General features: G+C 47.4%; 1 protein-coding gene across 1 annotated transcript; it reads right to left on the bottom strand.

Annotated features, from left to right (window-relative positions):
- Positions 1-19,485: 19,485 nt before the first annotated feature.
- On the bottom strand, positions 19,486-24,227 carry LOC119326240 (putative disease resistance protein RGA3). The gene is made up of 2 exons (XM_037599927.1): positions 24,063-24,227; positions 19,486-22,577 (listed from the first exon to the last, which is right to left on the bottom strand). The coding sequence occupies exon 2, from the start codon at positions 22,559-22,561 to the stop codon at positions 19,943-19,945; it is 2,619 nt and encodes an 872-aa protein (XP_037455824.1). The 5' UTR covers positions 22,562-22,577; positions 24,063-24,227; the 3' UTR covers positions 19,486-19,942.
- Between the last annotated feature and the right edge of the window lie 2,216 nt (positions 24,228-26,443).

Below are 26,443 nucleotides of genomic sequence, written 5' to 3'. Positions count from 1 at the left end.
AAATAGAGATAAAAGTGAGGGAGCTCTGCGAGAGCCATCCAACGCGGGCCTGTATCGGTCCGCGGGGCGGTCCGGACGTGATTTCTCCCGTAAAATAGAGATAAAAGTGAGGGAGCGCTACGGGAGTCCGGACTGCGGGAGCCATCCAACGCGGGCATGTATCGGTCCACGAGGCGGTTCCGACGCGATTTCTCCTGTAAAATAGAGATAAAAGTGAGGGAGCTCTGCGGGAGCCATCCAACGCGGGCCTGTATCGGTCCGCGGGGCGGTTCGGATGCGATTTCTCCCGTAAAATGGAGACAAAAATGAGGGAGCTTTGTGGGAGTCCGGACACGTGAAACATAGGAATCCGACACCCCAAGCCCACCCAAAACACTTCCCGGACCCCGCGACTCCATCGTCCCCATTTTCTCTCCTTTCTACTTTCTCTCTTGCCGTCGCCGCCGCTCCACCACCCCGGCCACCTCGCCACACCCTGCTGGAAATCCGCGTCTCCATCACTTCCAACGCTCCAGCAGGCCTCCACCCCACTTCTCCATTGTCTCTGTTCAACCCATGTCCTCCGACCGTCCCGCCAGGTACCATCGCTATTGCAATTCTCACCACGACCGGCAACTATTCAATGAATAGTCGAAGCTGAAAACAATTGTCCCTTCTTCTTTCTAGCAATGGATTCCGATTTGGAGTACATATACGAGAAGTATGTTGAGTCGTTCGACGGCTCGTCGGATGAGGAGGAGTACTCCGATGAGATGGCAATGATGCAGGCGGTCCTTGAAGACGCGAAGCATGCGGAGGAGCATGTTCTCAATTTCAAGGGCTTGATCAAGGGTCATCGAGTGCTCAACTGCAATAGGGCGCGTGGCCATTTGACACCGATGGCTGACTACCTTTGCCCCCGATGCACTATCTGCTGACCATTTTTGTCGGTGCTTTTGGATGCGCAAGACTGTCTTGGATCATGTGTACAATGGCATCCGGTCCTATGATGACTACTTCATCCTGAAGAAGGATGCCGTGGGAAAGATTGGGTTCTCTGGTTACCAGAAGTGCATGGCCGCACTCCGGATGCTTGCCTATGGCACAACTGCTGATTCGTGCGACGAGTGCCTATGGATGTCTGAGAGCACATGCAGAGATGCCATGGTCAGGTTTGCAACTATCATGGTCGCGGTGTTCGGACCTCGGTACCTGAGAGAACCAACTGTGGTGGACACCGAGAGGTTCCTGGTAATCTCATAAGCAAGAGAGTGGCCAGGTTTGCTTGGTTCTCTTGACTGCATACATTGGAAATGCAAGAACTGCCTGAAGGCTTTACAAGGGCAATATCAAGGTAATTTTAAGAAGCCCGCCATCATTCTTGAAGCAGCTGCATCACATGATATTTTGAGTTGGCACGCTTTCTTTGGCATGCCCGGGTCTCACAATGACATCAATGTGCTACAACGACCGTTGTTGTTTGCGAGGCTGACTGGAGAAAAAGCTCCTCCATGCCACTATACTGTCATTGGACATGAGTGCAACATGGGATACTATCTGGTTGATGGTATGTATCCTCCATGGGCTACCTCTGTTAGCACCATCTCAAACCAAGATGGCCATAAAAAAGCTCGCTTTTCCCAAAGACAAGTAGCAACTAGAAAGGATGTTGAGAGGGCATTTGGTGTTCTGCAGGCCCGTTTTGCAGTTGTTCGTGGACCTGCAAAATAATGGGATCCAGAAACCTTGTGGGAGGTCGATGACCCACAAGTATAGGGGATCTATCATAGTCCTTTCGATTAATAAGAGTGTCGAACCCAACGAGGAGCAGAAGGAAATGACAACCGGTTTTTAGCAAGATATTTTCTGCAGGCACTGAAATTGTAGGTAACAGATAGTTTGATAACAAGATAATTTGTAACGAGCAAGTAATAGTAATGGTAACGAAAGTGCAGCAAGGTAGCCCAATCCTTTTTGTAGCAGAGGACAGGCCGAAACAGTCTCTTATAATAAGGAAAGCGTTCTTGAGGACACACAGGAATTTCATCTAGTCACTTTCATCATATTTGTTTGATTCACGTTCGCTACTTTGATAATTGGATGCGTGGGTGGACCGGTGCTTGGGTGTTGTTCTTACTTGAACAAGCCTCCCACTCATGATTAACCCCTCTCGCAATCATCCGCAACTACGAAATAAGAATTAAGACAAAATCTAACCATAGCATTAAACATATGGATCCAAATCAGCCCCTTACGGAATAGAGCATAAACTAGGGTTTATGCTTCTGTCACTCTAGCAACCCATCATCTAATAACTACTCCACAATGCATTCCTTTAGGCCCAAAGATGGGAAGTGTCATGGAGTCAACGTTCACATAACACCACTAAGGGAATCAACAACATACATATCATTAATATCTGGAGAGATAATTGGCTCCCAAGATCGGCTGGACTTAAAATTACTGCCAGAAAGAATAGGACAAGAGTCAGATGGGTATCGGAATTGATGCTGAGCGGTCCTAGGAGGTGGGATGAAATTTTGGTTAGGCATTTGTTTTATCCTTATGACATAGAGGAGATTTTAAGGCTGCATATTCAGTCTAATGGGGATGGTGATTTTGTTGCATGGCACTTTGAAAAAACAGGGATGTTCTCGGTTAAAAGTGCGTACAAGCTTGCGCTTACCTTGAAGGATAAAAGGGAGGACGAGGGGCAATGTAGTGATGTTGTGTTGGGGGAGAGGAAAATTTGGGATGTCATTTGGAAGGCTAATGTCCCTCAGAAAGTCCGCATTTTTGCGTGGAGGGTTGCATCCAATAGCTTGGCTGTTCAGGTGAATAGAGTAGTGCATCACCAAGCGTATACTAGTATGTGCACTATTCATGGAATGGAGGATGAAAGTACTTTTCATGCTCTTGTCATGTGCCCGAAGGCGGTTGCGCTGCGTATGGCCATGAGGGGCATATGGGAGTTGCCCGCGGAGGACGTACTCAGATATTCTCGGTATGATTGGTTTATTGTTCTTCTAAGTCAGTTGAAGCCTGTTATGCGTGACCAAATTATATTCATTTTCTGGAGAACTTGGCATTTGAGAAATGACTTGATATTTGGTAAAGGAAAAGAATCAGTATCAGCTTCTGCTAGCTTTGTGGAGAATCATTGGTCGTCTTTTGTCGTGTGTCACGTTGCGCCTCCGGTGGACTCAAAAAATAAAAGAAAAGGGCCATTGCATGCTTTAAGAGGGGTATCTAATAATGTGGCTGATAAGATGGCTTGGATTCCCCCTCCGGCTAGTTACTTAAAGATTAATGTGGACGCCAGCTTTGTGGAGAGTATTAGAGTTGCAAGTGTGGGAGTGGTGGTTAGGGACGCGACGGGGAATGTCGTTGTGTCTTCTTGGGACTTCATTCAGTCGTGTCAGAGCGTCGAGGAAGCAGAGCTAAGGGTGTGCATTGCCGTTTTTACATAGGTATTCCTCTACACAATCCTATAATTTTAGAGACCGATTGTGCGTTTGTACTAGCAGCTCTTGCAACAAAGAGCCTTGATAGGTGAGCGTTGGTTGATCTGAAGAAGGAAGCTCTCAGCTTATCTAAGCTGATATATAACTTTCAATGGGCTAAGATTAGTCGATTGGCGAATGAGGTGGCTCATTTCATAGCAAAGTTTAGTTTTGACAATAGATCCGATGGTATTCTTGTTAATGGTGCCGCCCTGTGTGGTGAATTTTGTATCGAATGATTGTAAGTTTACTGGTTGATTAATTAATATAAGATGGTGTTCAAAAAAACATACATATCATCAAAATATCGAACGAATACCAAATTCACATGATTACTTATGACAAGACTTCTCCCATGTCCTCAAGAACCAAATTCACATGATTACTTATGACAATACTACTCTCAAAACATATTCATGCTCAAGAACAAAGAGGTATTGAATAGCATAATAGATCTGAACATATGATCTTCCACCGAATAAACCAACTAGCATCAACTACAAGATGTCATCAACACTACTAACAACCCACGTGTACCAATATGAGGTTTTGATTAAAAGATTGGATACACGAGATGAACTAGGGTTTGAGATGAGATGGTGTTGTTGAAGATGATGAAGATTGGCCCTCCCATGATGAGAGGGTTGTTGGTGATGACGATGGCTTCGATTTTCCCCTCCCGGAGGGAAGTATCCCCAGCGAAATCTCTCCGCGCAAAAGTGCTCCTGCCCAAGTTCCGCCTCGAGACTGCGGCGCTCCGCCCCAAAAGTCATCCCTCTATTTTTTAGGCCAAATAGTCTTATATACCAGAAAATGGGCATCGGAGGCTGGCCAAGGGCCCCGCTACCCACCAGGGTGTGCCAGGGGGGTATGCGCGCCCTGGTGCCTAGTGGGCACCTGGGTGGCACACTCTGGTATTTCTTTTCTCCGATAATTTTTTTATATTTCAAAATAAATCTCTGTAATATGTCAACTCATTTGGAGATGTGCAAAATAGGTATTTCTGACATAGCTTTTTCAGGTCTAGAATTCCAACTACCGGCAATCTCCCTCTTTATGTAAACCTTGCATATTATGAGAGAAAAGGCATTAGAATTACTCCTCAAAGTGTTATATTGGTCAAAAACACTATAAATAATAGTAGGAAAACATGATGCAAAATGGACGTATCAGAGGTGATGACATGTTGTGTGATCATGTACAACATGATCATCAAGGCTGAGGGTGACGACGCTATCGTAGCTCTGGAATTTGAGAACATTGGTGATCATATCCAACTGTCGGACTAGAATCCGGTCACATTTGAGGAATTTATTCAAATGCCTATTCAAATAAATCAACAAATTCGGTATCGACAAACTCACGAGCAGCTGACGTAAGATCTGATTGAGCATCAGTGGGCGGTGAAAGAGGACAACCATGTTGGGATGTAATATTTTAACTTTTTTTAATTTGAACTAGTGTTGCATGCGGCTATTTGAATGTCTGTACCCTTTGCATGCGACTATTTGATCGTGCGGACTTGATTTTTTTTAGAAATGACAGATGTATGCGGCTAAGGTTGGATGGCGTCCTCCTGCATCTGTGTCCACGGACTGGGCCCCCCTGTCCGTGGACGGGTGCGGGAGGAAATTTACGGGTTGCCGTTGAAGATTCCCTTATAGTTTGAAGAGTCACCTCATGACCATAAAAAATAAACAGGGGTTATCTCTCTCCACCAACACTCTCAGTTCTCCCTTATGTTCTTTTTCATCAATTAACGAGTGATCTCAACACGCAACTGGCCATACATGCGGATTATCTTACCTAACTATATGTCCATTTTAGACATTAACTCGGTTTATCTGGTTTGCAAGTCCACCCAACATGTAACTAGGAAATTGTTTTTTTGTCTCAATTACTCTCGACATACAACTCGGTTCGTCATTTTTTTCCTAATTACAAGTCCACCATTGACACATAACTGGAACTATTAGTTGTAAGTCCACCATCGTCATGCAACTGAGGTAAAACCTTTTTTCCCTAATTGCAAGTCCATCTGGACTCGCAGCTGGGATCCGACCTTTATTTACTCAGATACAAGTGCACGCTTGACTAACAACTGGGGCTCGTCATTTTTTGTCCCAGTTTCAAGTCCAACTTTGACTTGCGACTCAAGCCCGATTTTTTTGTCCCAATTGCAAGTCCACACTCGACTCGCAACTGGGGTCTGGCATTTTTCCCAGTTGTAGTCCCACCCTCGACTCGCAACTGAGCCCCAACATTTTTTTTCTTAGTTGCAAGTCCAGCCTCGACTCGCAACCGGGGCCCGGTCTTTTTTGTCCAAGTTGCAAGTCCACCCTCGACTCGCAACCGGGACCCGACATTTTTTCCTAGTTGCAATTCCAGCCTCGACTTGTAACTGAAGACCAACCTTTTTATGTCCCGTCCACCCTCCACTCGCAACTGAGACCCGACCTTTTTTGTCTGAGTGGTAAGTCTACTCTCGACTCGCAACTGGGTCCCAACCTTATTTTGTCCCTACTGCGATTCCACTCTCAAATCGAAAGCCCGGTCATTTTTTTGTCCCATTTGCAAGTCCACCCTCGATTCACAACTGGTGCCCAATCTTTTTTTGTCTGAGTTGCAAGTCCACCATCGACTCACAACTGGGGTCCATCCTTTTTTTGTCCGAGTTGCAAGTCCACCCTCCACTCGCAACTAGGGCCCGAGCTTTTTTAGTCCTAGTTGCATGTCTATCATCGACTCGTAACTGGGGCCCAATCTTTTTTTGTCCCAGCTGCAAGTCCACCCATGACTCACAACTGGGGCCCAACGTTTTTTGTACTACTTACAAGTTCACCCTCGACTCTCATCTCGGTCCAACCTCTTTTTTGTCCCGGTTGCAAGTCCAAACCCAACTCTCAACTAGGGACCGACCTTTTTTAATCTCAATTGTGAGTCCACCCTCGACTTGCAATTAGGGTCCGACCCTTTTTTGTCTCAGTTGCAAGTCCATTCTTGACATGGAACAATCCGCAGATGAGCCGGTCCAAGTAGCTAGGATACATTTTTTTCTTCATGTTTTTTTTGTTTTTTCTTTTATCATTTTTTCTTCACTCGTCTTCCTCTCCTTTTATTTTTTTCTACTTCTCAAATGACGATCTCATTTTTTTCTGATTCTTTTTCCATAAATTCATAAGTTTTAGAAAAAAATTCAAAATTCATAAATTTGCTTCATTTAAAAAATCATGTTTATAAAAAAATTAAAAATGTGTTCATGTTTTAAAAAAATTGTTTGTATTTTTTGAAACAAGTTCAAATTGTTTGAAACAATGTTCACATTTCCGAAAATTGTTTGCAAATTTTTAAAAACGTTCAGCTTATGAAAATGTGTACGCATTTTTTAAAAATTGTTTGCAATTTTTTTAAAAAATTCAACTTATGAAAAAGTGTACGCATTTTTAAAAATTTGTTCATGTTTCAGGAAATGTTTGAAAGTTTGCAATAATATTATTATTTTTCAAAAAAAATGTAATTTTAAAATTTTGTTCTCATTTTTGCGAAAACATGTTTCAATTTCAAAAAAATTTCTTCTTAATTAAAATCGCAATTTCAAGAAATGTTCGAAAAAATTCTGAATTGTTCGACCTGTCATTGACTACATCCATCGTCGCGCCACGCTTGCTAACGGATCAGCCCAGTCGGGGGCTCCCTGTGTGGCGCGTGACAGTCAGATGCAACGCCGAGGAGCCGCACAACCAAACAAAAAAATCGAGACAAGCAAACGGGCCCAAGACAAGCAAAAGAGAAACAAACAAACAAACAAAAAGGGGCCACGAACAGTTCTGATGCCATACATAGATGTAAGATATTATCTCACATCTAGATGAGCTATAGTTAGACCCTTTTCTTATCCACGGACCGCTCAGGGCATCTCCAACCCCGTCCATTCAAACAGACACACCACCCATCCAAACAAACACACCACCAAAACACACTGCTCCGTGAAACTGAAGAAGATGAGTGTTGTTTCAGATGAAGCCAGATCAACAGCACATGCCTTCGTCTCTTCCCTCTCGAATCCCTCCTCTCTCTGTACTTGTTCCTGTGAAAGGTGAGAATTGTTCCCCGTGGTGTAGAGAGCTGTTCGTGGAACTTGTGAGAGATGTCCCTCTTGATCTGCAACTACCGGGATCATGATAGAAAGTACACACAAACCATATGTAGCATAGCTTCATAATTTTATATAGTTCAAGAAGCTAGGCCAAACTCATCATTATTTATACGCCGATTACCAGTGAACAACCTTGCTGCTCCCCATTTGTTCATTATTACAGTGGTTCGCACATCGTGCACTTGCACCCGACAGCATCACACTTGCCTTGTTTGGGCACCCTCATAAGGTTGAAGCATGCCATATCACAAGTGTCGTCGTTACATGGCTTTGGTAACGGGATAAGGGTTGACCCACACCTGTACTTGAACTTAGCGCTGCCGTCCATTGAAGCCTCCGTTACCACGCCTGCAAAATCCCCATGAAGGAACGGGATGGTCGCAGCATGGCCATTATTTGTGGGATGAGATTGTGAAGAAACGTATTGCAAGAACAAATGAGTACCTGACGCCACCATGAGCAAGGCGAGGGCCAGGAGCAACACCTGGGTGGTCCTCATCTTAACTAGTTTCTGCGTTGAAGGAAAGGCTTGCTGATCGTTGTGTGATGTGTGAGTTCTCAAGGAGAACAAACAAAATGGGCAAGGCTTTTTATAGCTGATTCGCTGAATTAAATAACAAGATTTGGTGAGTCTTATCTATATCTATATCTATCTTTATCTTTACCTAATCTCTTACCTAATAGTAAAGCGAGTATTGCTTCTGGTCGTCCGTCTAAAAATTACCCTCAAAGTTGCTATATATTACCCGTTGTGCCACCCCCATAAGTGAAGAAAATGATTAGTTTGTTTTTCAAAGTACCCGCCGCGCTCAGTTCTTTTAAAGGTATGATACCCAATATATAGCACGCACACACTAGCGACATAGTTGCTATGGCCGAATTCTCCCACCCAGAAGACTAGAGTTCGAACCCCAGATTCCACTGTTTTCACACTCCCTTTTCTTAGGCACGTCCTCCCCCAGCTACATGCTAATGGGCCGGCCCGCGGGGCGTGGCGCCCCTATTTTTTCCATTTGGTTTTTGTCTTTTCTTTCGTCTTTTCTGTTTTTATTTCTTCCTTAAACAAATTTCAAAAACTTTCGAGTTTTGAAAAAAAAAATTAGAGAAATCATAAAATGCTTATGAATTTTAAAAATGTTAAAAAAATTATTAAATTTTTATGGTTTCAAAATATGTTGGAGATTTGACAAAAATGTTCAAATTTCAAAAAGTTGTGACTTTTGAAAAAAAATGTTCACGAAATCATAAAATGTTTATGAATTTAAAAATGTTTGAAAATCATAAACATTTCGTGGTTTCAAAAAAATGTTGGTTATTTTAAAAAATGATCGCAAATTATAAGCCAAATCACAATTTTAAAAAACGTTGGGAAATAAAGTCATGTTCTTGATTTTGAAAAAATGAGCGTGTATTCAAAACATATTTGTGATTCTAAAATAATGTCCATGTGATTTTTGAAAATACTCAAAAAAATAAAACTATTTTGCGAATTTCAATTTTTTGTCCTAATTAAAAAAATCATCATTCAATTTTTTTTCATGATTTCGAAAACTATTCATGTACTCAATAAATGTTCGGCAAAACAAAACAAACGTTTGTGAATTTTAAATGTTTGTCGATTCAAAAAACTGTTAGCCGTTTCAAAAGTCTTTTATGTCTAGGTTTTGATTATTTTTTTGGAAAGTCTTTATATGTCTATGTGTTGGGAGTAGTTCGTGGTAGATGAGATTTATTTTTAAAGTTTTATAAATTTCCCTGCGCTACACAATGACAAGTGTGTCATGCGGTGGCAAGCTCATTGCCTTGGAATTTAACATGTCGAATGCATTACGATCACGTGGACATCGAGTCCATCATCAGCGAGGGTCGGAAGAAAGATAAGTGTCAAAATGATGAGCTACCGTGTTAAAATAGAGGACGCTCATATGTCGAGGTATTGAGTCATACTTATTTGGCCAGCGTGTAATTTTTTTATCTACCGTTGCAACTCACGGGTAGGTTTGCTAGTAATAATAATAAAAAGAATTGGGTTTCTGCCGTCCGTCGTTCGCTTTTTTACAGAAAAGTCCTTGTACTTCTTCATAATTAAACCTGCAGTCCCTTCTTAAGGGGATCTGAGAAAACGTTTTGTTTTTACAAAAAAGACCCTGCATTTGTAGTAATTCAACCCACGATCCCGTCTTCCTCTTCCTCGACACCTCCGCCGCCTGATAAAAAACAGAGGTGGCGATCTCCGCCGGCCAGCCTCCAGATCCCCGGCGACTGCGAGTGGTTCACGCGTGCCCACTCCCGGCGGCCCTTCTCTTCGCCGCCGTATGTGCCTCCCCTGGCCGGGACCTCCGCCTCTTTGCCACCACTACCGTGAATAAAAAAAATAGCAGCACTAGCTGCCCAGCTTACAGAGGAGAATGGTTGCAGCTAATTTGCCATTTAGGCTAATCTTAAAGAAAAAAAGAGAGCCCAGGTGAAGATTCAGAAAAAATAGTCCAAGCGTCCACCGACGAGATCTGGGCCCGCAGCCCCGCAGCAAGGCGTAGTCGGAGGAGGGTGGGCTGGACACGACCACGCCGATCCGGAGCCCGGAGCCCCGACGCAGATCCACGCGGCCCCGTCGAGCAGCCGCCAAGGTCGACCTTGAGCAGGCCACCGTTGTTGCGTCGACCCTGAGTAGACCACCGCTGCCGCGCCCTCCGCCACAGGCCCAGCCAACACCGTGTGCGCGGCCGGGCCACACCACTGCCGCGCCTCCAAGGTCGAGGCCACTGCTGCCGCACCCTCCGCCACAAGCCCAGCCAGCACCGTGCGCGCGGCCCGACCACCACGAGCCCATACACGATATGCAGCCGCGCCGCAACCGGGCGACGAACGCGAAGCAGCCGCCACGGGCGTGCGTGAGTTTGGTGTGGCTGGAGAACGGATAGAAGAGGAAGGAGAGCAGCCGCTGATAGAGAGAAGAGAAGGAGAGCAGCGCTGACGATGTGGGTTCGTGGGCTCGCTGGATGGATGAATAGAGGGAAGAAGAAGAAGAGCAGCTCTGTGCTAGAGGAATGGAGATGTGGAAAAAGAGCAACGCAATTGAGAGCTTCTCGGTGGGGATTTTTTTTGTGTAGAATGCTTTTTTAGTGGCTGCACCGACCAGAAAGCTAAACTCAGCCGGATCCGGCGGCGGCTGGACTTGTAGGGGCTGCGGCGTCCTGCGTTGGGTCGAGGGCAACCGGATCCGGCGGCGGCTGCGGCTGGACTTGGGAAAAGAATGAACGGAGAAGGAGAGGCAACGAGGTGTTGCAGGCGGCGACATGGCCGGCGCAGCCGACGGAGACGGCTGAAAGAGCGCCACCGAGGCTGCTTGTTTTTTTCTAGACCAGCCAACGTGTTAAGCTCGCGTGCACACGTGTTGACCGCAGTTCCTTTTCTTTTTTTACTCACAGACGAGTTTCACCAGATCAAAAAAGAATCCTGGAGCCACGCATGGCATCGGCCCCCTTTTCCTCGCCGGTTTCGTAGTTTATTTAGCGCCTTAATTAGCGGCCAGAGTTGAGTAAGAGGGCGCTTACATAATTACTCTTTACGTATTATTTTTTTTGCTTATAACCGTCTAAGCAAGCGCCGTGCATTGAAAATATGCACATAAGTTAGTACATGTACATCACATTGGTATTAGCACAGGGAAAGTAATAACAGAACTGCCCGCTCCAAGGAATTTGGCCAAAACAGAACTGTGTGCATGGCAGTGAAAGTAGTCACTGTTCAACCATTTCAGATATTTCGTATTCCAACCAAAGTGCAAAATACAACGGACTATGAGCAAAACAATACACAATTTGTAGCATCAAGTCAGAGACAAAAAAAAAGGCAGAGGCAACCAATCTTCACAAGATTATAACTTTGAAATAGAGAAGAGAAAACCAACCGCGATTGTCGGGCTTACACAACATTAATCAGCAGTGCATGATCCGTCTTTCTTTTGTACCAGTGCCAATCCAGATTGAAAATAAACAACTCAGTAAAATTAGATTGAAGACGAAAGAAATCATATATAACCATGCATGTCCGTCGACGATGGTGGGAAGAAGGATAAACGGCAACACTGATAAGATGAAATGTTGAAATAAACGACGTCGACCTATTGGGTCTTGAGTCGTGGTTACAGTGTTAGAGGCATGTGTTATTTTTTTCTTCCGTTGCAACGCACGGGCTCTTTTGCTAGTATACCCACTAATAAAAGAAATAGGTATTCTTAGTCCGTCATGCTATTTTATAGAAAACCCCTAATGTTTCTGACATTAAACCATAGTACATATTAAATGTTTTTTAAAATAGTCATATCTTCTAAACCGTAACTTCAAATTTAACATGTTACTTATGGAATTTGATTAGAAAAATATATAGAATTTGAATATGATGTTATTTTACCTGTTAACCTTAAAAAAATGTATATGACGCAATCTTAACGTAATCAGCAAGATCGCAGGATCGAACTCGCAATCTCGTGCCCAACAAATCATGATTCTGACCAACTAAGCTAGCTCCCGTTGTGCTATAATTGAGGTTCATACGGATTTTAAATAGTCCCACATCGTACCTTCAATCCAAAATTCGTAATTTAAAAATATCTTCGAGTTTCCTGGGTATCAAGGAGCAGTTTCGGGAATCAATAAGGAAGGAAATAATAAGTTTTCCTGATAAGAAAGGAAAAGAGTGGATAAGTAAATAAGGAAGCAAATGGAATTGAATCCAAAGAAGGAAGGAAAGAAGGATTTCGGTCTTGAAGAAGGAAATAGATTAAATAAGCATGCATGCACAGGGGGGCGAGATGCCGGGTTGCACTCGGTCGGACGTGCTCGCTAGCTATGACCATCCTTCTCTGTGCTCCCAAGAAAGTTTTTAATTAGAAGCCATAATGAGCTTTTAGTTCTTACAAAATCATCTCTGATTTTAATATATTTTTCTCTGAAAAAACAATTCGTCTAGGACTTGGAGCGGAGCGAGCGACCCGTCTCCAACTCGGAGTAGACCAAATATCGATGGAAGCGAGACGCCGCCCACTTTCAGGCTGGTGAAAAATTTAGCTTTCTTTGGAATATAAAAACTTTTTGTTGATGCTCTTCTTTACAAAAAAAGTCCGCACTACTCTCGTAATGCCTATTAGTGCTAGTTCTTTTGGCAGCTTAAAAAATAAGTTGCCTCCTCCCTAACTTTTTTCATAAGCCGTCTTTCTTATTTATTGAGACTTCTAAACTAGTTATGAGATTACTAATTTAGAAGCCTCCACAAGTTTTGGGAGCGGCTTATTTTTTAAGCTGGAGAAAGGCAGCTTATTTTTTAAGCCGCCCAAAAAAAACTGGCTCTTAGTAAGCTTGTGAATTTCTTAGAGTGTCCATTAATATAAAAACATATTCAAGCAATCTCCACTATCCAGATGCCTAAACAGTAATTAATGGTGTATCAAGCATGTACTATGTTTGACCGATGATGTCAAGCTACATGGCATAAAATCTATTTAGGCCGTTGTATCATTAATGTAAAAAAAATTCACCCTGATCAATTGACTCGGGTATCATGTTTCATGTTGTGAACTACCGTCTTGAATAACCCTACTATCAATCGGTCCATTGTTATTGTCATCAGCAACATGTGTCCCGCGATCCAGTTTATCGACATTGCCACCTCTAATTCATATCATAGTAAAGCACATGTCTTCGAGCCTAATCCGCGTAAGTCTCCCGTTGCAACGCACGGGCATATATGCTATGAAGAATAACGTAGATCGGAAGCATCCAACCCAAAGACGCACGAACATAGACGAACAACAACGAGATACGAGCAAATCCACCAAAGATAGATCCGCCGGAGACACACCTCCACCCACCCACCAACGATGCTATACGCACCACCAGAACAGGGGCTAGGCGGGGAGACTTTTTATTCCATCTTCAGGGACCTGCCGCCGTCTCGTCTTTCTGAACAGGACACAAATGCTAACAAAACGAAAAGAAACGACTAAAATCGGAGCCCTCCCGCCGGCCTTGCCATGATCCACCGCACCCCCATGGCCGTAGGGCCATCAAAGACGTGGCGGACCTGCGGCGGCACCGACGAGAGGCAGGAACCCTAGCTTTTCTTCTTGGAGGAGATGGTTACTTCGTCTGCACTTCATACTTCGAAAAGCGGTAACAATATAATTTTATTATTGATGTTTATTAGACCTGTGTATAACAAATAGCGCGTATTATCGCACGGGGCAAGTTTTACGATATTTTTCACCTGTTGCAACGCACGGGCACTTGGACTAGTGAAATTAATAGACGATAAGTGAATTAATATATATATATATTCTATTTATTTGATTTGGTGAGATGTATTGAATTATATTCATTAACTGCATATATATTCGATTAAAGTACTAGATTTGGTGAATCTTATGAAATAATATTATATTATATATTCAGTTAATGACTATTCATTTGACACATCTCAATAAATCAAATAAATATAATGCGTGCGTGCGTGCGTGTGTGTGTGTGTTATGACCGGCGTACACTACAGCCGGAGGAGGCCCAATAGCGCAGGCAGTTAAGGGCTTGGCCCAATTTATCTTATTTTTATTAGCACATCAGGGATTGTATATACACATGTAAAGACTCGTTTTGAGATTAAGAAACAAGTAACTATTGCTCGGATCCCTTCATGAGCCGGAACCCTAGACGCTCCCTGCGCCCTCTCCTCCTCAGTCGCGCGACCACGGCACCGACTCGCCGCCACTCGCGCCCAACACCCCATCATCCTCCCTTCCACCACTACAACCTGAGGGCTAGGCCTGGTAGGATCCCAGCTCATATCAATCTGGTATCAGTTGTCTCGGGATCGGTCATGTCTACACCTCTTCCCATCGCCACCCTTCCGCCGCCACCGGCGACCTCTGCGACCGGTGCGCCGTCCTTGTTGGCACCGATGTCCTCCGCCGATCACCACCACCGTTGTCTTCATCCCGGAGGAGATGACGGCTGCCCTCCGGGATCTCACCCAGGCGGTCGCGGGCATCTGCGCGTTCCTCGCGAGTCCCTATGGGCCGCAGCCGTTGGTGCCCTTCGCCACCGCCACGCCGCCGTGGCAGCCGCCACCCTCGGCGACCCCCGTTGCCCCCGCCATGCAGCCGCTGTCGTGGCAGCCGCCACCCGCAGCATACCCCGGTGCCTCCGCCATGCACCAGCCCTCCGTCGCCCCCATCGTGCCGCTGCAGCAACAGCAGCTGATGCCGCCGCCGGCGGCAACCTCGACCCAGGGCGCCCCACTATGGCTCAGGTGGTGCCCATCCACCAGGTCCGGTTCCCCACATCGCCATCACCGCTACCCGCCTGGCTTGCCGGATCCATTTAGCCGGTCTACACGACGGCCTCACGCCAGCCGCACGTGCTGCCCCCGCCGGCACCACCCTCGGCCATACAGTTCGGCAAGCCCTCGAGCTCCGTCGTCCCCTATGCCGGTGTCGACGGGCGCCTGTTCCAGGGTGGCCCTCTGATGCCTACCTACTTGGCTCTGTCGTTCTCGTTGCTCCGCGCCGACGAGGCGTACCCCTACGTCATCCATGGCTAGACGCCGCCGCACTTCTCCAAGCTCGAGTTCGCCACCTACGACGGCACCGTGGACCCCCTGAATTGGCTCAACCAGTGCGACCGGTTTTTCAGAGGGCAACGCATGCTCGCGTCCGATCGCACCTGGATTGCCTCCTACCACCTCCGGGGCGCAGCACAGACGTGGTATTATGCCCTTGAGCAGGACGAGGGCGGCATGCCCCCGTGGGAGCGTTTCCACGAGCTATGTCTCTTACGCTTCGGGCCACCGATACGCGGGAGCCGGCTGGCGAAGCTTGGGCGCCTACCTTTCACCTCCACGGTGCAACACTTCGCCGACCGCTTCCAGGCCAGCGGGCCGAGCTCTTCGTTGGCGGTATGCCGGACCACGCGCCCTTGCATCCGTCAATTCATATCACCTCATTTCCTACATGTATGTAGGCCCGGTGAAGAGTGACCCGAACCCTGACATGAACTCTCAATCCATCATCAGCCTGACACTGTTCACAATGCAGATCGATCGATGGGGCTACAAGAACTCTTGAGCTACTATTATTATCAGCCGACCCCTCTCAAGAAAAGAACCCAATTAACTATCACCGCGCTTTCTTCCACGGGCATGCAGTCGGTCAGACGGTCAGGCATGCTCCCTCTTCCGTGCCCTGCCCGCGAAAGGCGCACCAACTTTGAAGCGCCCCATGATTGTAATCAAGCGAGGGGAGAGCGATGGATCGATCGATCTCGGCCTCTCGTCTCGTCTGATCAGGAACCTTATTATCTCGTGGCGGACGGCCATGCATGCATGCGGGCTTCGAGATCCGTGATTGAATGAAGCGATATACGATACCACTCTCTCTCTGTGTATCTTGACTGTGTGGTGGTGCTTTTCAGCCTGCTAATGTGCGCAGCGACCGGGCTTTACTTTACGGGAGCACCCTCGAGAGCTAGCTAGCTATAGTTCTTGGAGTTGCTCCATTGTTTTTCGGATCTACTACTCGTCAGGCTTTCTTCACTCACAGGTTGTACGTAGGTTTCTTCGTATTATATGGCATGTCCCAGGTACGTTCTGGATGAAAAGCATGGGCCTTTTGGTGTAGTAAAGTACGTAGGCGTAGCCGTGCTAATGGTAATTATTGCCGGACGGAACAATTCGTGGAGCTATCTCATGATTTCGATTACCCGCCTCGGCAATGGCAATCGGCAAATTAACCAGCTCTTCGCAACGGTAATTATTGCCGGACGGAACAAACGACAACTCCACCGAAGCTTCGTGCAAGACGAAGCCGCTCCACCTCCTGCCTCTGTCTTCCAGCGCTGCTCCACAAATGATGCTCCCAAGAAAGAAACGACACCGTTGTACCGCCATCATCCGATCTAGAAGACCAGATCCTAAGGTTTCCCCCGAAGCAGCATGAGTGGGTCGACAGAGGTTACATGACGATGCCTACATCAAGATAACGACGTAAAATGCCGCCATCGGCTCGGTTTTCACCAGTAACTCTGTCTCCCCAACTCGCAGCCGAAACTAGATGACGGATCTGAAAATCCGACCACCCAAGCTCAGGCCGACCATCTCCGGCGAAGGAGGTGGCCATCACCACCACGCCTAGGGGCGGAGCCCCGGACGTCCTTGAGTTGCGGGTCGATCCCATGGGCTGCAAGCCATTGATGGGACGGTACACGAGATCAGCAAGTGCAGCCCGCCAAAGCCCATCTAGGCCCAGATCCGGTGCCCAAGCGGCCGCGGCTACACCGGTCGTCGCCCGCCACCACCTGCCTGGCTGCCGCAGCCCCGCACCTACAACCGTAGATCCGGCCATCACGGGCCGCCACCGTCCTGACCGATCGAACCGTTGGCCGAGGAGAAACGCCTTCGCCGCTGCGGCACACGGGCTTTGCCTGTGACGCCCTCGGCGGTGGTGGCAGGGGGAGGAGATGCACTGGAGTGAAACGGGAGGCAGCAGGCGGGGGCGCTTCGGTGCGGCGCGGCGGCGCCGCACGGGAGCGGGGTAGGGTTAGCTCGTTCATGCATCCTCTTAACATGTTAGTCATGTTACCATTCTATTATGCGAGGGCATATCCAACAGTGACTTGCAAACCAGATAACGCATTCGTTCGCGGACACAGATGCGGGAGACGCAAATCCAAAGCTATCCGCATACATTTCGGACATATTTTAACTAAACTATACCAGACAAGGGTAAAACTAGTCTAATGCTGGCTAAGGCGAATCTCCACTTCCATGACATGTCTTTCCTATGTCCCATAACCCGCTCATCAGACTGCTGTGAGCCCGAAGAGATATGCTTCGGTGGGAGGGGAAGAATACCCTTCCTTCGCTCATGCGAAGCAGGACCAGGGTTGGTTTTTGGGCGAGGAAAGACGAGCGCTGTGGTCTACACCCCCGCTCACCGGACAAGTCACTGGTGTGTAACCAGGCAACACGGTGGCGGTGGCGGCGGTCTTTGTGGGAACCAAGCGCAGGCGGGCTCCCATGATCATTTTTCCTCGCTGTCTGCGGATGTGCCGGCCTCCGCAGACATGGCTTTATTCCCCACCTGCCTGACGTGTTGCCGCCATTACTCGCATCGGAGTTTCCGAGAGACGGCGTTCGCCAGCCTGGACGGGCGAGGAGGGGCTGGCGATGGCGGTGGCATCGGATCCGAAGGGTTTGCCAGCAAGCCAATATGTATAAGGCTGGCTCGCCGAGCAGCCCAGGCTGCTGCAATGTCCGAGAACTCCTTCTTCTACTTGCCGAAGGCCATGGCGGTGTCGTACAAGCAGGAGATGGAGAGCGGAGGTGAAGTGTAATTATAGCCCGGCACTTGACTGTGTTTATATAGTGGGCAAATGTGAGGAGCTAGCCGGCGAGGCGTTTAATACCGGTCGGCACAGGAACGGACATGTGACGTTCGGGGCACCGGAGTAGGTTCCTTGGCACACGCGCCCGAGTAGGTTCTTATACACATTTAATATTTTTCAAAGTCTTGGTTAACATGTTTCTAAACAAGGTCAAGTTTTTTTATACACATTTTTTACATTTTTAAAATGCTTAATTAACATTTTTCACATATTCCCTCCTTTCCTAAATATTTGTCTTTTTAGATATCTCAAATAGACTACCACATACGGATGTATATAGACATATTTTAGAGTCTAGATTCACTTATTTTGCTCCGTATGTAGTCACTTGTTGAAATCTCTAGAAAGACAAATATTTAGGAGTGGAGGGAGTACAAGATTAGTATTTTTTAATACATGGTCAACATTTTTCCTATACACACTTTTCAAATGCTTGATTAGAAAATTAATACAAGTTTGACATTTTTAAAATACTTGTTTAACATGTTTTCAAATGCTTGGTTTGATCAACTTTTTTAACACATATTGTATATTTGTGCATACATTTTTCGTATACATGAGTAAATTTTTTATACATAATTAACATTTTTCAAATGCTTAGTTAGCATTTTTTTTCCAAATGTTTTACGTTAAGTGTTTTTAAAAAAAGAAAACCGAAAACATGAAACACACACACACACACACACACACACAGCCTCCCAAGCCCGGTACCTCGTTTCTTCCTTTCTTTTTTTAGGGGTCCTTTCTTTGTTCTTTAGTCGGAATAGTTCGTTCCTTCAAAAAAAAAGAATGCGGGACTCAAGAATATGAAAAGTAAGTACCTGTGTGTATTCTTGCACAAAAATACCGGATGGGTTTTCTATTAACTTAATCCAAATTTATGAATTTTGACTTCCTACAAATATTATAAGCACTATAACTGCCAAGTAGGGAGTATTACTTGGATTTGCTTTTCTGCCACGCAGCACAGTTAGGAGTTTCCTAAAACGGAGAAAATCACATGCGTGTGTGTGCTCTGTTTTGCAGCTCACCTGGATGCCCCTTCTCCCCTGTTTTGTCTGCCAAGAACCAAGAAGATTTCGGGCAATTCGCGGCCCAAAATCATAAGTTTAACTGAAACTGCATGGATTTTATGCAACCGAAATCCTGTGACGGAACCAACTCCAAATGTTGTAAGTACTTCCTCGGATAGACAGAGCTTAAGCCCAGTCCCCGCCCCCGTCGTTGGAGGATTTGCTTCCTGCGTGGATATCATATCATGCCTGTTAACATACTAGTACATGCTTTGGTGCTCATTTCATTCAGTAGATAGATTACAACAAAATGTACAACAACTGTATACGCACTAGCATGATAAAGGCCCAAGGAAATGAAGGATCACAAAATATTTCGGCCACCAGTAGGGATGTCTAGATGACGCTGAATTAACATAGATTACAAGCAGCAGCAAAAGCGGCATTATTCATCACAAACATTACAGTTTTTTGCCTGAAAAGGGCAATATCACACGCAAAGAAAAATCATAATATGGATGGTACAATACAAATGCAGCAAAGAATCCACGTGTAAGTCTAACGGATAAAATAAATAGGTAGCCGAGGAACTCAATCGAGCGAAGAACATTCTTCACCAGGTGAGCTTTGCTTTTGACAGTAGAGTCCCATCGATGTACACCTCGGGAATGTGGCTTATTTTAGGACAGAGGGAGTATCACGGGACGGAGGGAGTAATTGTATCTCCATACAACTTGGAGACTAAACCAACTTAAAAAAGAAAGAGAAACCGACTCGTACAGATTTGGAAATAACAGGGAAAACCTTCTACGGGATAAAACCTTCTTATTTCCAAATCCTGCTACCTTATATTAGACTCTAATTGAACTCCGACACACACCTACCGGCCCTACCCAAGGGGGCTAGGAGCCCAGGCCATGGCCTTGCTTCTCCAAAAGCTAGCTCTAATTCGAGTGAAGAAGATTCTCCGGCAGATGGGCCTGCTTTTGATAGCAGAGTCCCTTCGATGTACACCTCGGGAATATGGCTTACAAAAGGGTAATCCTCTCCGGATTCGACCGCGCATCTTATGCTCAGCTCAGGGCAGCCGTTAATCACGGCTCTCTTAAGAGAACGGAAGTCTTGGATGTAGCTTGGCAGCCTCTCCAGGTTTTCGCAACTGACAATCTGAATATATTGAAGAGAGGAAGAAGCAGACTTAAAGCTCTCTGGAAGGTGTGCCAACTTTGGAAGACGACCAAGATGCAGGTTCTGAAGACTATGTAGTCCTCCCGAGGCTTCCCCAGCCGGCACCATCAAATCTAGCTCTCCACAGCCACTAATACTCAATGCAACAAGTGTGGAGAGCTGCCATATGCTGGAGGGGAGAGCGGCCAGCTTCGGACAATCGAAGATGAGTAGCTCTCGGAGGGCTCTCAAGCTGTCAAAACCCTCCTCCAATGATACCAGTTCATAACAATAGCTCATTTTCAGAATCGCGAGAGAGGGCCAACCCCACAGCCTTAGATACTTCTGCTTTGATGTGAGGTTCAAGTATACAAGGCTAACAAGGTTGCGAGCTTCATTTGGGAGCTCCTCTAACTGGCTGCAGCCATAGAGATGAAGCATTTCTAAATTCACCAGCTTGCATAAAGGCTCCGGCAATAATCTGAGCTTGCCATTGAACTGTATAAGCAGGTACCTCAGGTGCTTCAAATCTCCAACGGAACTCGGCAGTTCTTCAAAGTCAACTCCAAAAAATGTCACGGCACGGAGGAGTGTAAAACTTGAGAAAAGGTCATCAATGAAGGATTTGCTCACGGTACCAAAGCTTGATCTGATTGTAAATGTTCTTGTCTTACTTGCCTTCTTCAGCTCCTCAGGAAAATTGAGTGCTACGGAGAAGTTCTCGCGGTCCCAAACTAGGTGCCTGACACTCTCAGAGACTGTTAACTTTTCAGAACTTACAATGGCATGCTCCTTTTGGGATACCAAGGTTGCAAGGTCATGAATAAGATCATGCATTTTACAGTAAAAAACCCTGTTATCAGAAAGGACGCACTGATCCTGGAATAAAGATCTCCCAAGTAGTTCTTTAAAATACTTCTCTCCAGTTTGTAGCTGAGTGCGTTTATTAGATGGGCGAATCAATCCCAGAGCCATCCAAAACATAATCAAAATGTCCTGGTAAATTGTGTGGCCTTTTGGAAAAACTGACAAGCAAGAAAAGCATGGTCGTAGATGAGGTGGAAGTGCATCATAACTCAATTTCAATGCTGGCAAGATATCATCGGTGTTCTGCTCCATATCCCACAAATTGTCCTCCAGAACGAGTCGCCATTCTTCAACATCTCGACATCTTGACAATAGGGAACCCAGCGTCCTGGCTGCCAAAGGAACACCACAACACTTTTTCACAATGGACTCCCCAATACTTACTAACTGTTGGTCCATCCTGTCCTCTTCCTCACCTCTGAATGCGTACTGGGTAAATATTTGCATGCACTTATCATCTGGCAGTTTTTCCACGTCATATGGCTCCATGGTCTTCACCATTGATGCAACATTTGAACTGCGTGTGGTAACTATAATGACACTTCCTCTTCCACCACTAGATAAGAGCCTTCTCAGCTCTTCCCAGTCTGCAAGTTTATCATTCCAGAGGTCATCTAGCACTAGAAAATATCTTCTTTCCTTCAAAAGTGCACACAACTTCCTTTGCAGCATCTCTAGATTTAGCTTCATGTTGCTTTCACCTGTACCTGACTGTATTATATCATCCAAGATCTTTTTTAAATTAAACACATCAGATACACAAACCCATAATTTCAACTCAAAATTCTGGGTAACCTGAACATCATTGTAAATCCATTTTGCTAAAGCAGTTTTTCCAATTCCTCCTAAACCGACAATCGGAAGAACAGACAAGGGTTTTGAGTCTTTAGCTGTCAATATCTTTTCAATTATCTTCTTTTTGGCTTCAGCTCTTCCAATAATATCTGATTCGGTGATGAAGGAATGAGTTTCCCTGTTGCTACTCCTGAACATCCGTCTGTCAATAATTGGTTGCTCATTTAAACCAAATTGCCCTCTGTCCTTTGCTATCTCATCAAGCTTTTTACGAACTTGTTCTATTTTGTGACTCAATTTGAATGGACCAGTAACGAGAAGGCTCATAGACTCAATGCGAGATAAACCCTTATGAACATGTAACATGAGAGCTTCGGTGGACGCATCGTCCAAAAGATCATCTATGTCATAGACCGCATCCTTCAAACAGTCCAGCCACTCGTGAAGGACATGAGAAGCTGACTCCCTGTCCTCAGCATCTCGAAGAACACCACAGATAAATTTCAATGAGTTTTCCAACTTGTGAAGCTCTTCCTGGGCGTTCCAGGCTGACTTGATCTCATTAACCGCCCAGTCAGTACCAAAGGATGCAGCCTTTCCAAGAACGGAGGTTGCAAGGCTTGATACCACTGACGCCACGGAGAACATCTTGTTCACGTGGATACTACAATTACATAGTAAAGTACTCAAATCAGTGTCCATATATGGTGAGTACATTTATCCTAGAAATGATTATAAACTCTACATGCATGCTTTGCTTACTCGCTAAAGGGCAAAATAGTAGTAATAACTTGTACTCAATATGTACACAAGCAAATAAACTACTGTAGAATTAAAACTTGCATATAAATTATAAAGTAGACCAACGAAACCACTTTCCCCATGGATAAAGAAATGAAAACACAGGCTGCTAGGAAGGTGGATATACAATTTAGCTGATCAGTCAAGTAATTAAGGAAACAAATTAGCAAGTGAATTTTGGATCCTAATCGATATAAACTAACTGTAGAAAGTAGTTTGTTTTCCCCTCCACAAGGAACTGTAGAGAGTAATTGAAGTTTTGGGGTTGGGTATGGTGGTAAAATTCTAGAAAAGGGGCACCACGACACTAAACATCAAAGTGACTAGATTACACTGGTAACCCTCCCGCAAGCGACCGGGAGGGCCACCCCAACAACGCGGTCTCTACACCTCCTCCCACCTCCTCCCCTCGCCACCGACGGGTCGCGCCGCCGGGAAAAGCCCGGTTGGTGTCGGCGGCGGGGGGACCAGCGTGGGCGGGGGGACCAGCGTGGGCGGGCGTCCTAAAGCTGGTGGCGACGCGCTGGGCAGCGGGGCGCGGCGGCGGCGGCGGCTCATGCGTGCTCCATTCCTGCAGCTGCGTCTGGATGTGGCGTGGAGGGCTACGCGGGGACGCCTCTAGGGTGGCTGTAGTGGCTCAATCTGGTTTGTCCAGATCTGGCCGCCGGCTCCTTGGGGGCGCAGGGCTCCCCTACGATTGTGCTGGCGGCCCCTGGATGGGACTCCCATCCCGTGACAGGTGTTGGCTCCGGCTGGGGTTCTCCCGTCCTTTGGGCTAGTCGGCGTGGGGTGGGAGCTCATGGTGGTTTGCACCGATCACCGGTGTGGTCGCGGCACGGCGGTTGGCGTCTGACAATGGGGTGCAGGGTGATGGTGGCTGCCTCCTTCTCCTAGGTTTGGACCGACGGTACGTGGGGCTGGGCGGGCGCACGCGCAACTGGGAAGGTTTAGAGCTAGGGTTCATGGTCGGGCGGGCCAGGTCAGGGCCCGGGGTGGATCGGAGCAAGTGCTTTGGGTAGGAGAGGTTGGGCTTGGCCAGGGATGTGCTCGCGGGTCTCCTCGCGAGTATGGTGCTCGATGGTGGTGGTCGTGTTAGCATTGCGTCGGTGCATGGATCGGCGCTGATGACCACGGACATGGCGTCATGTGAGCTCGCCTGGCCAAGGGCTGGGGCTGGCTCAGCGGCGGCCGTCGACACTCTCGGAGTCGTCTCCCTACCAGTCGACCTAGATTGGCTAGGGACGCAGGTGTAATTGAAGTTTTGGGGTTGGGTATGGTGGTAAAATTCTGGAAAAGGGGCACCACGAAACTAAACCGCAAAGTGACTAGATTACACTAGTAACCATACCGCGTCGCTCCCGCGGGCGACCGGGAGGGCAACCCCAACGCCGCCGGTCTCTTCCCCTCCTCCCACCTCCTCCACTCGCCGCCATCGGGGAAAGCACGGTCGGCGGCGGCGGCGGTGGCGGCGGGGCGTCCTCTCCCCTCGGTTGGCGAGGGCTGGTGTGGACGGGCGTCCTCCGGCTAGTGGCGACACGCTGCGCAGCAGGGCGCAGCGGCGCAACGATGGGGGCGGCGGCAGGGGCTCATGCGTGCTCCATTCCCACGGTCGTGTGGATGTGGCATGGAGGGCTGCGTGGGGCGCCTAGGGTGGTTGTGGTGGCTCGGTCTGGTTTGTCGAGATCTGGCCACCGGCTCCTTGGGGTCGCGGGGCTCCCCTCTGATCATGCTGGCGGCCCCTAGATGGGACTCCCCTCTGGTGACAGGTGTTGGCTTCGGCTAGGGTTCTCCAGTCCTTCGGGCTAGTCGACATAGGGTGGGAGCTCGTGGTGGTTTGCACTGGTCGTCGGTGTGGTCGCGGCACGGAGGTCGATGTCTATCGGTGGGGTGTGGAGTGATGGTGGCTGCCTCCTTCTCCTGGGTTTGGACTGACGGTGCGCGGGGCTGAGCAGGTGCCGGAGGTGCCGGCCGCACGCGCAACGGGGAAGGTTCAGATCTAGGGTTCGAGCTCGGGCGGGCCAGGTCAGGTCCCGGGGTGGGTCAAAGCAAGTGCTTCGGGTAGGGGAGGTTGGGCTTGGCCAGGGATGTGCTCGCGGGTATGGTGCTCGATGGTGGTGGGTCCTGTTAGCATCGCGTCGGTGCATGGATCGGCGCTGATGACCACGGACATGGCGTCATGTGAGCTCGCCTTGCCAAGGGCTAAGGCTGGCTCGGCAGCGGCCATCGACACTCTCGGAGTCGTGTCCCTACCAGTCCACCTAGATTGGCTAGGGACGCAGGTGTTGGTGCCTCCTACAGTGGAGGCACCGACCCATATTCGGGGACCGATGTCAGGCTAGGAGTAGATAGTGTGTCGTCGCTCTTCCTACCGTGGTTGAGTGCGTTGTGATGTGAGCGACGCATGCTATCTCGCGACAAGGATGCTGGGGCGGCGGCCCCGAATGATGGTTGGCATGGTTGCTCTTTGGCGGGCATCAATGTGATGGTGGTGGCTCCCCTCCTAGGTTGTGTGGGCAATGGGAGGTGTTGCGACGGGTAGCTTGGATGTGCCCTCTCTCTCGGAGGGTGGCATACTGATCCGGATCCGGGATCTGACACCTCGCGTTCCTCATGGCGGCCTCATGGTGGCACGGATGAGTTGTCGAACGAAAGCTCCGTGCCTTGGCGCCGCTGACGGAGAAGTGCCCAGGGCAGCAAGCCAGCAAAGCGTGAACGGAGGTAGCGTGTAGCGAGGCAGGCGAGATCCGTGTTGGTCCCGTGCATGATGCATCCATCTGTTGGGGCAACCATGTTTGGTTTCGCAGTGGCTCCAGCGGCCGGGCCGACGCAGGGGGCTCAGATGGCGACGGAGGAGGGCTGAGGGAGCAGGCTCGACCATGTGGAGTTGGGGGAGTAGCGGCCACAGGGCGCACGTCGGCCACCAAGCCGGAATGGGCGTGATCTGCGGCGGCGCGACATCGACCTCCTCCATCGAGCAATGCTACACACACGGGATGGTTTTTACGGATTCAACGGACTGTGATTATGTGAAACTTTTTTTACGATAATCTGTGTGGAGCTTTTTGATTGGAGATTAGGAGAGAAGCGGGCCCCACCCCCGAAAATCTGGGAAGGAGAGATTAATTAGGGTTGTTGACCCCGTGAAATGACTGTAACTATCCGTGCGTCTAGGATTTCCGCCTCCATCTCCAGGGGGTGCCTCGCTTGATCCGCGGCGGAAAGATGGAACGCAAGACCTACGGGAAGTTCTCTACGGACTTGGTACGCTTAACCCTCCCCTTTAAATCTCAACTCAAACACTAATATAGTGATCATTCTGAGAAAGTTTCACATAATTTGGCCAAACAGATTTAGAAATACCTTGAAGTTACAATTTCAGACCATTTTTGGTCAAATGTCACACAAAGTTTCACAGTAATACACGGTAATTTTTAATTTTTTTCTGGACACTTTCATTTTGTTTTTTGACAAAATTTCCTAAAAGGGGTTAAAATTGTAATTTCAGGGTATTTTCAAATATGTCCGGCCCAATTGTGTGAAACTTTCCCATAATGATCACTATCTTAGTGTTGATTTTACAAAATATTTTCAAAATAATTTGGACACTTTCATTTTTTTTACATAGTTTGATCGAAAATGGGTTAAGTGATTGTGGTGTCATAGCTACTAACTGGGATGCTGACTGGCCGGTCAACGGGACAAAACCGGGTTTACTCAGCGAAAAGCCGT

Source organism: Triticum dicoccoides, chromosome 6B, assembly GCF_002162155.2.
Source record: "Triticum dicoccoides isolate Atlit2015 ecotype Zavitan chromosome 6B, WEW_v2.0, whole genome shotgun sequence".
NCBI lineage: Eukaryota > Viridiplantae > Streptophyta > Magnoliopsida > Poales > Poaceae > Triticum > Triticum dicoccoides.
The sequence above is the reverse complement of the archived record's forward strand: the minus strand, read 5'-3'. Positions and strand labels throughout refer to the sequence as shown.

Coding starts and splice junctions, on each gene's coding strand:
- LOC119326240 (XM_037599927.1), bottom strand. CDS start 22,561: ATGTTCTCCGTGGCGTCAGTGGTATCAAGCCTTGCAACCTCCGTTCTT.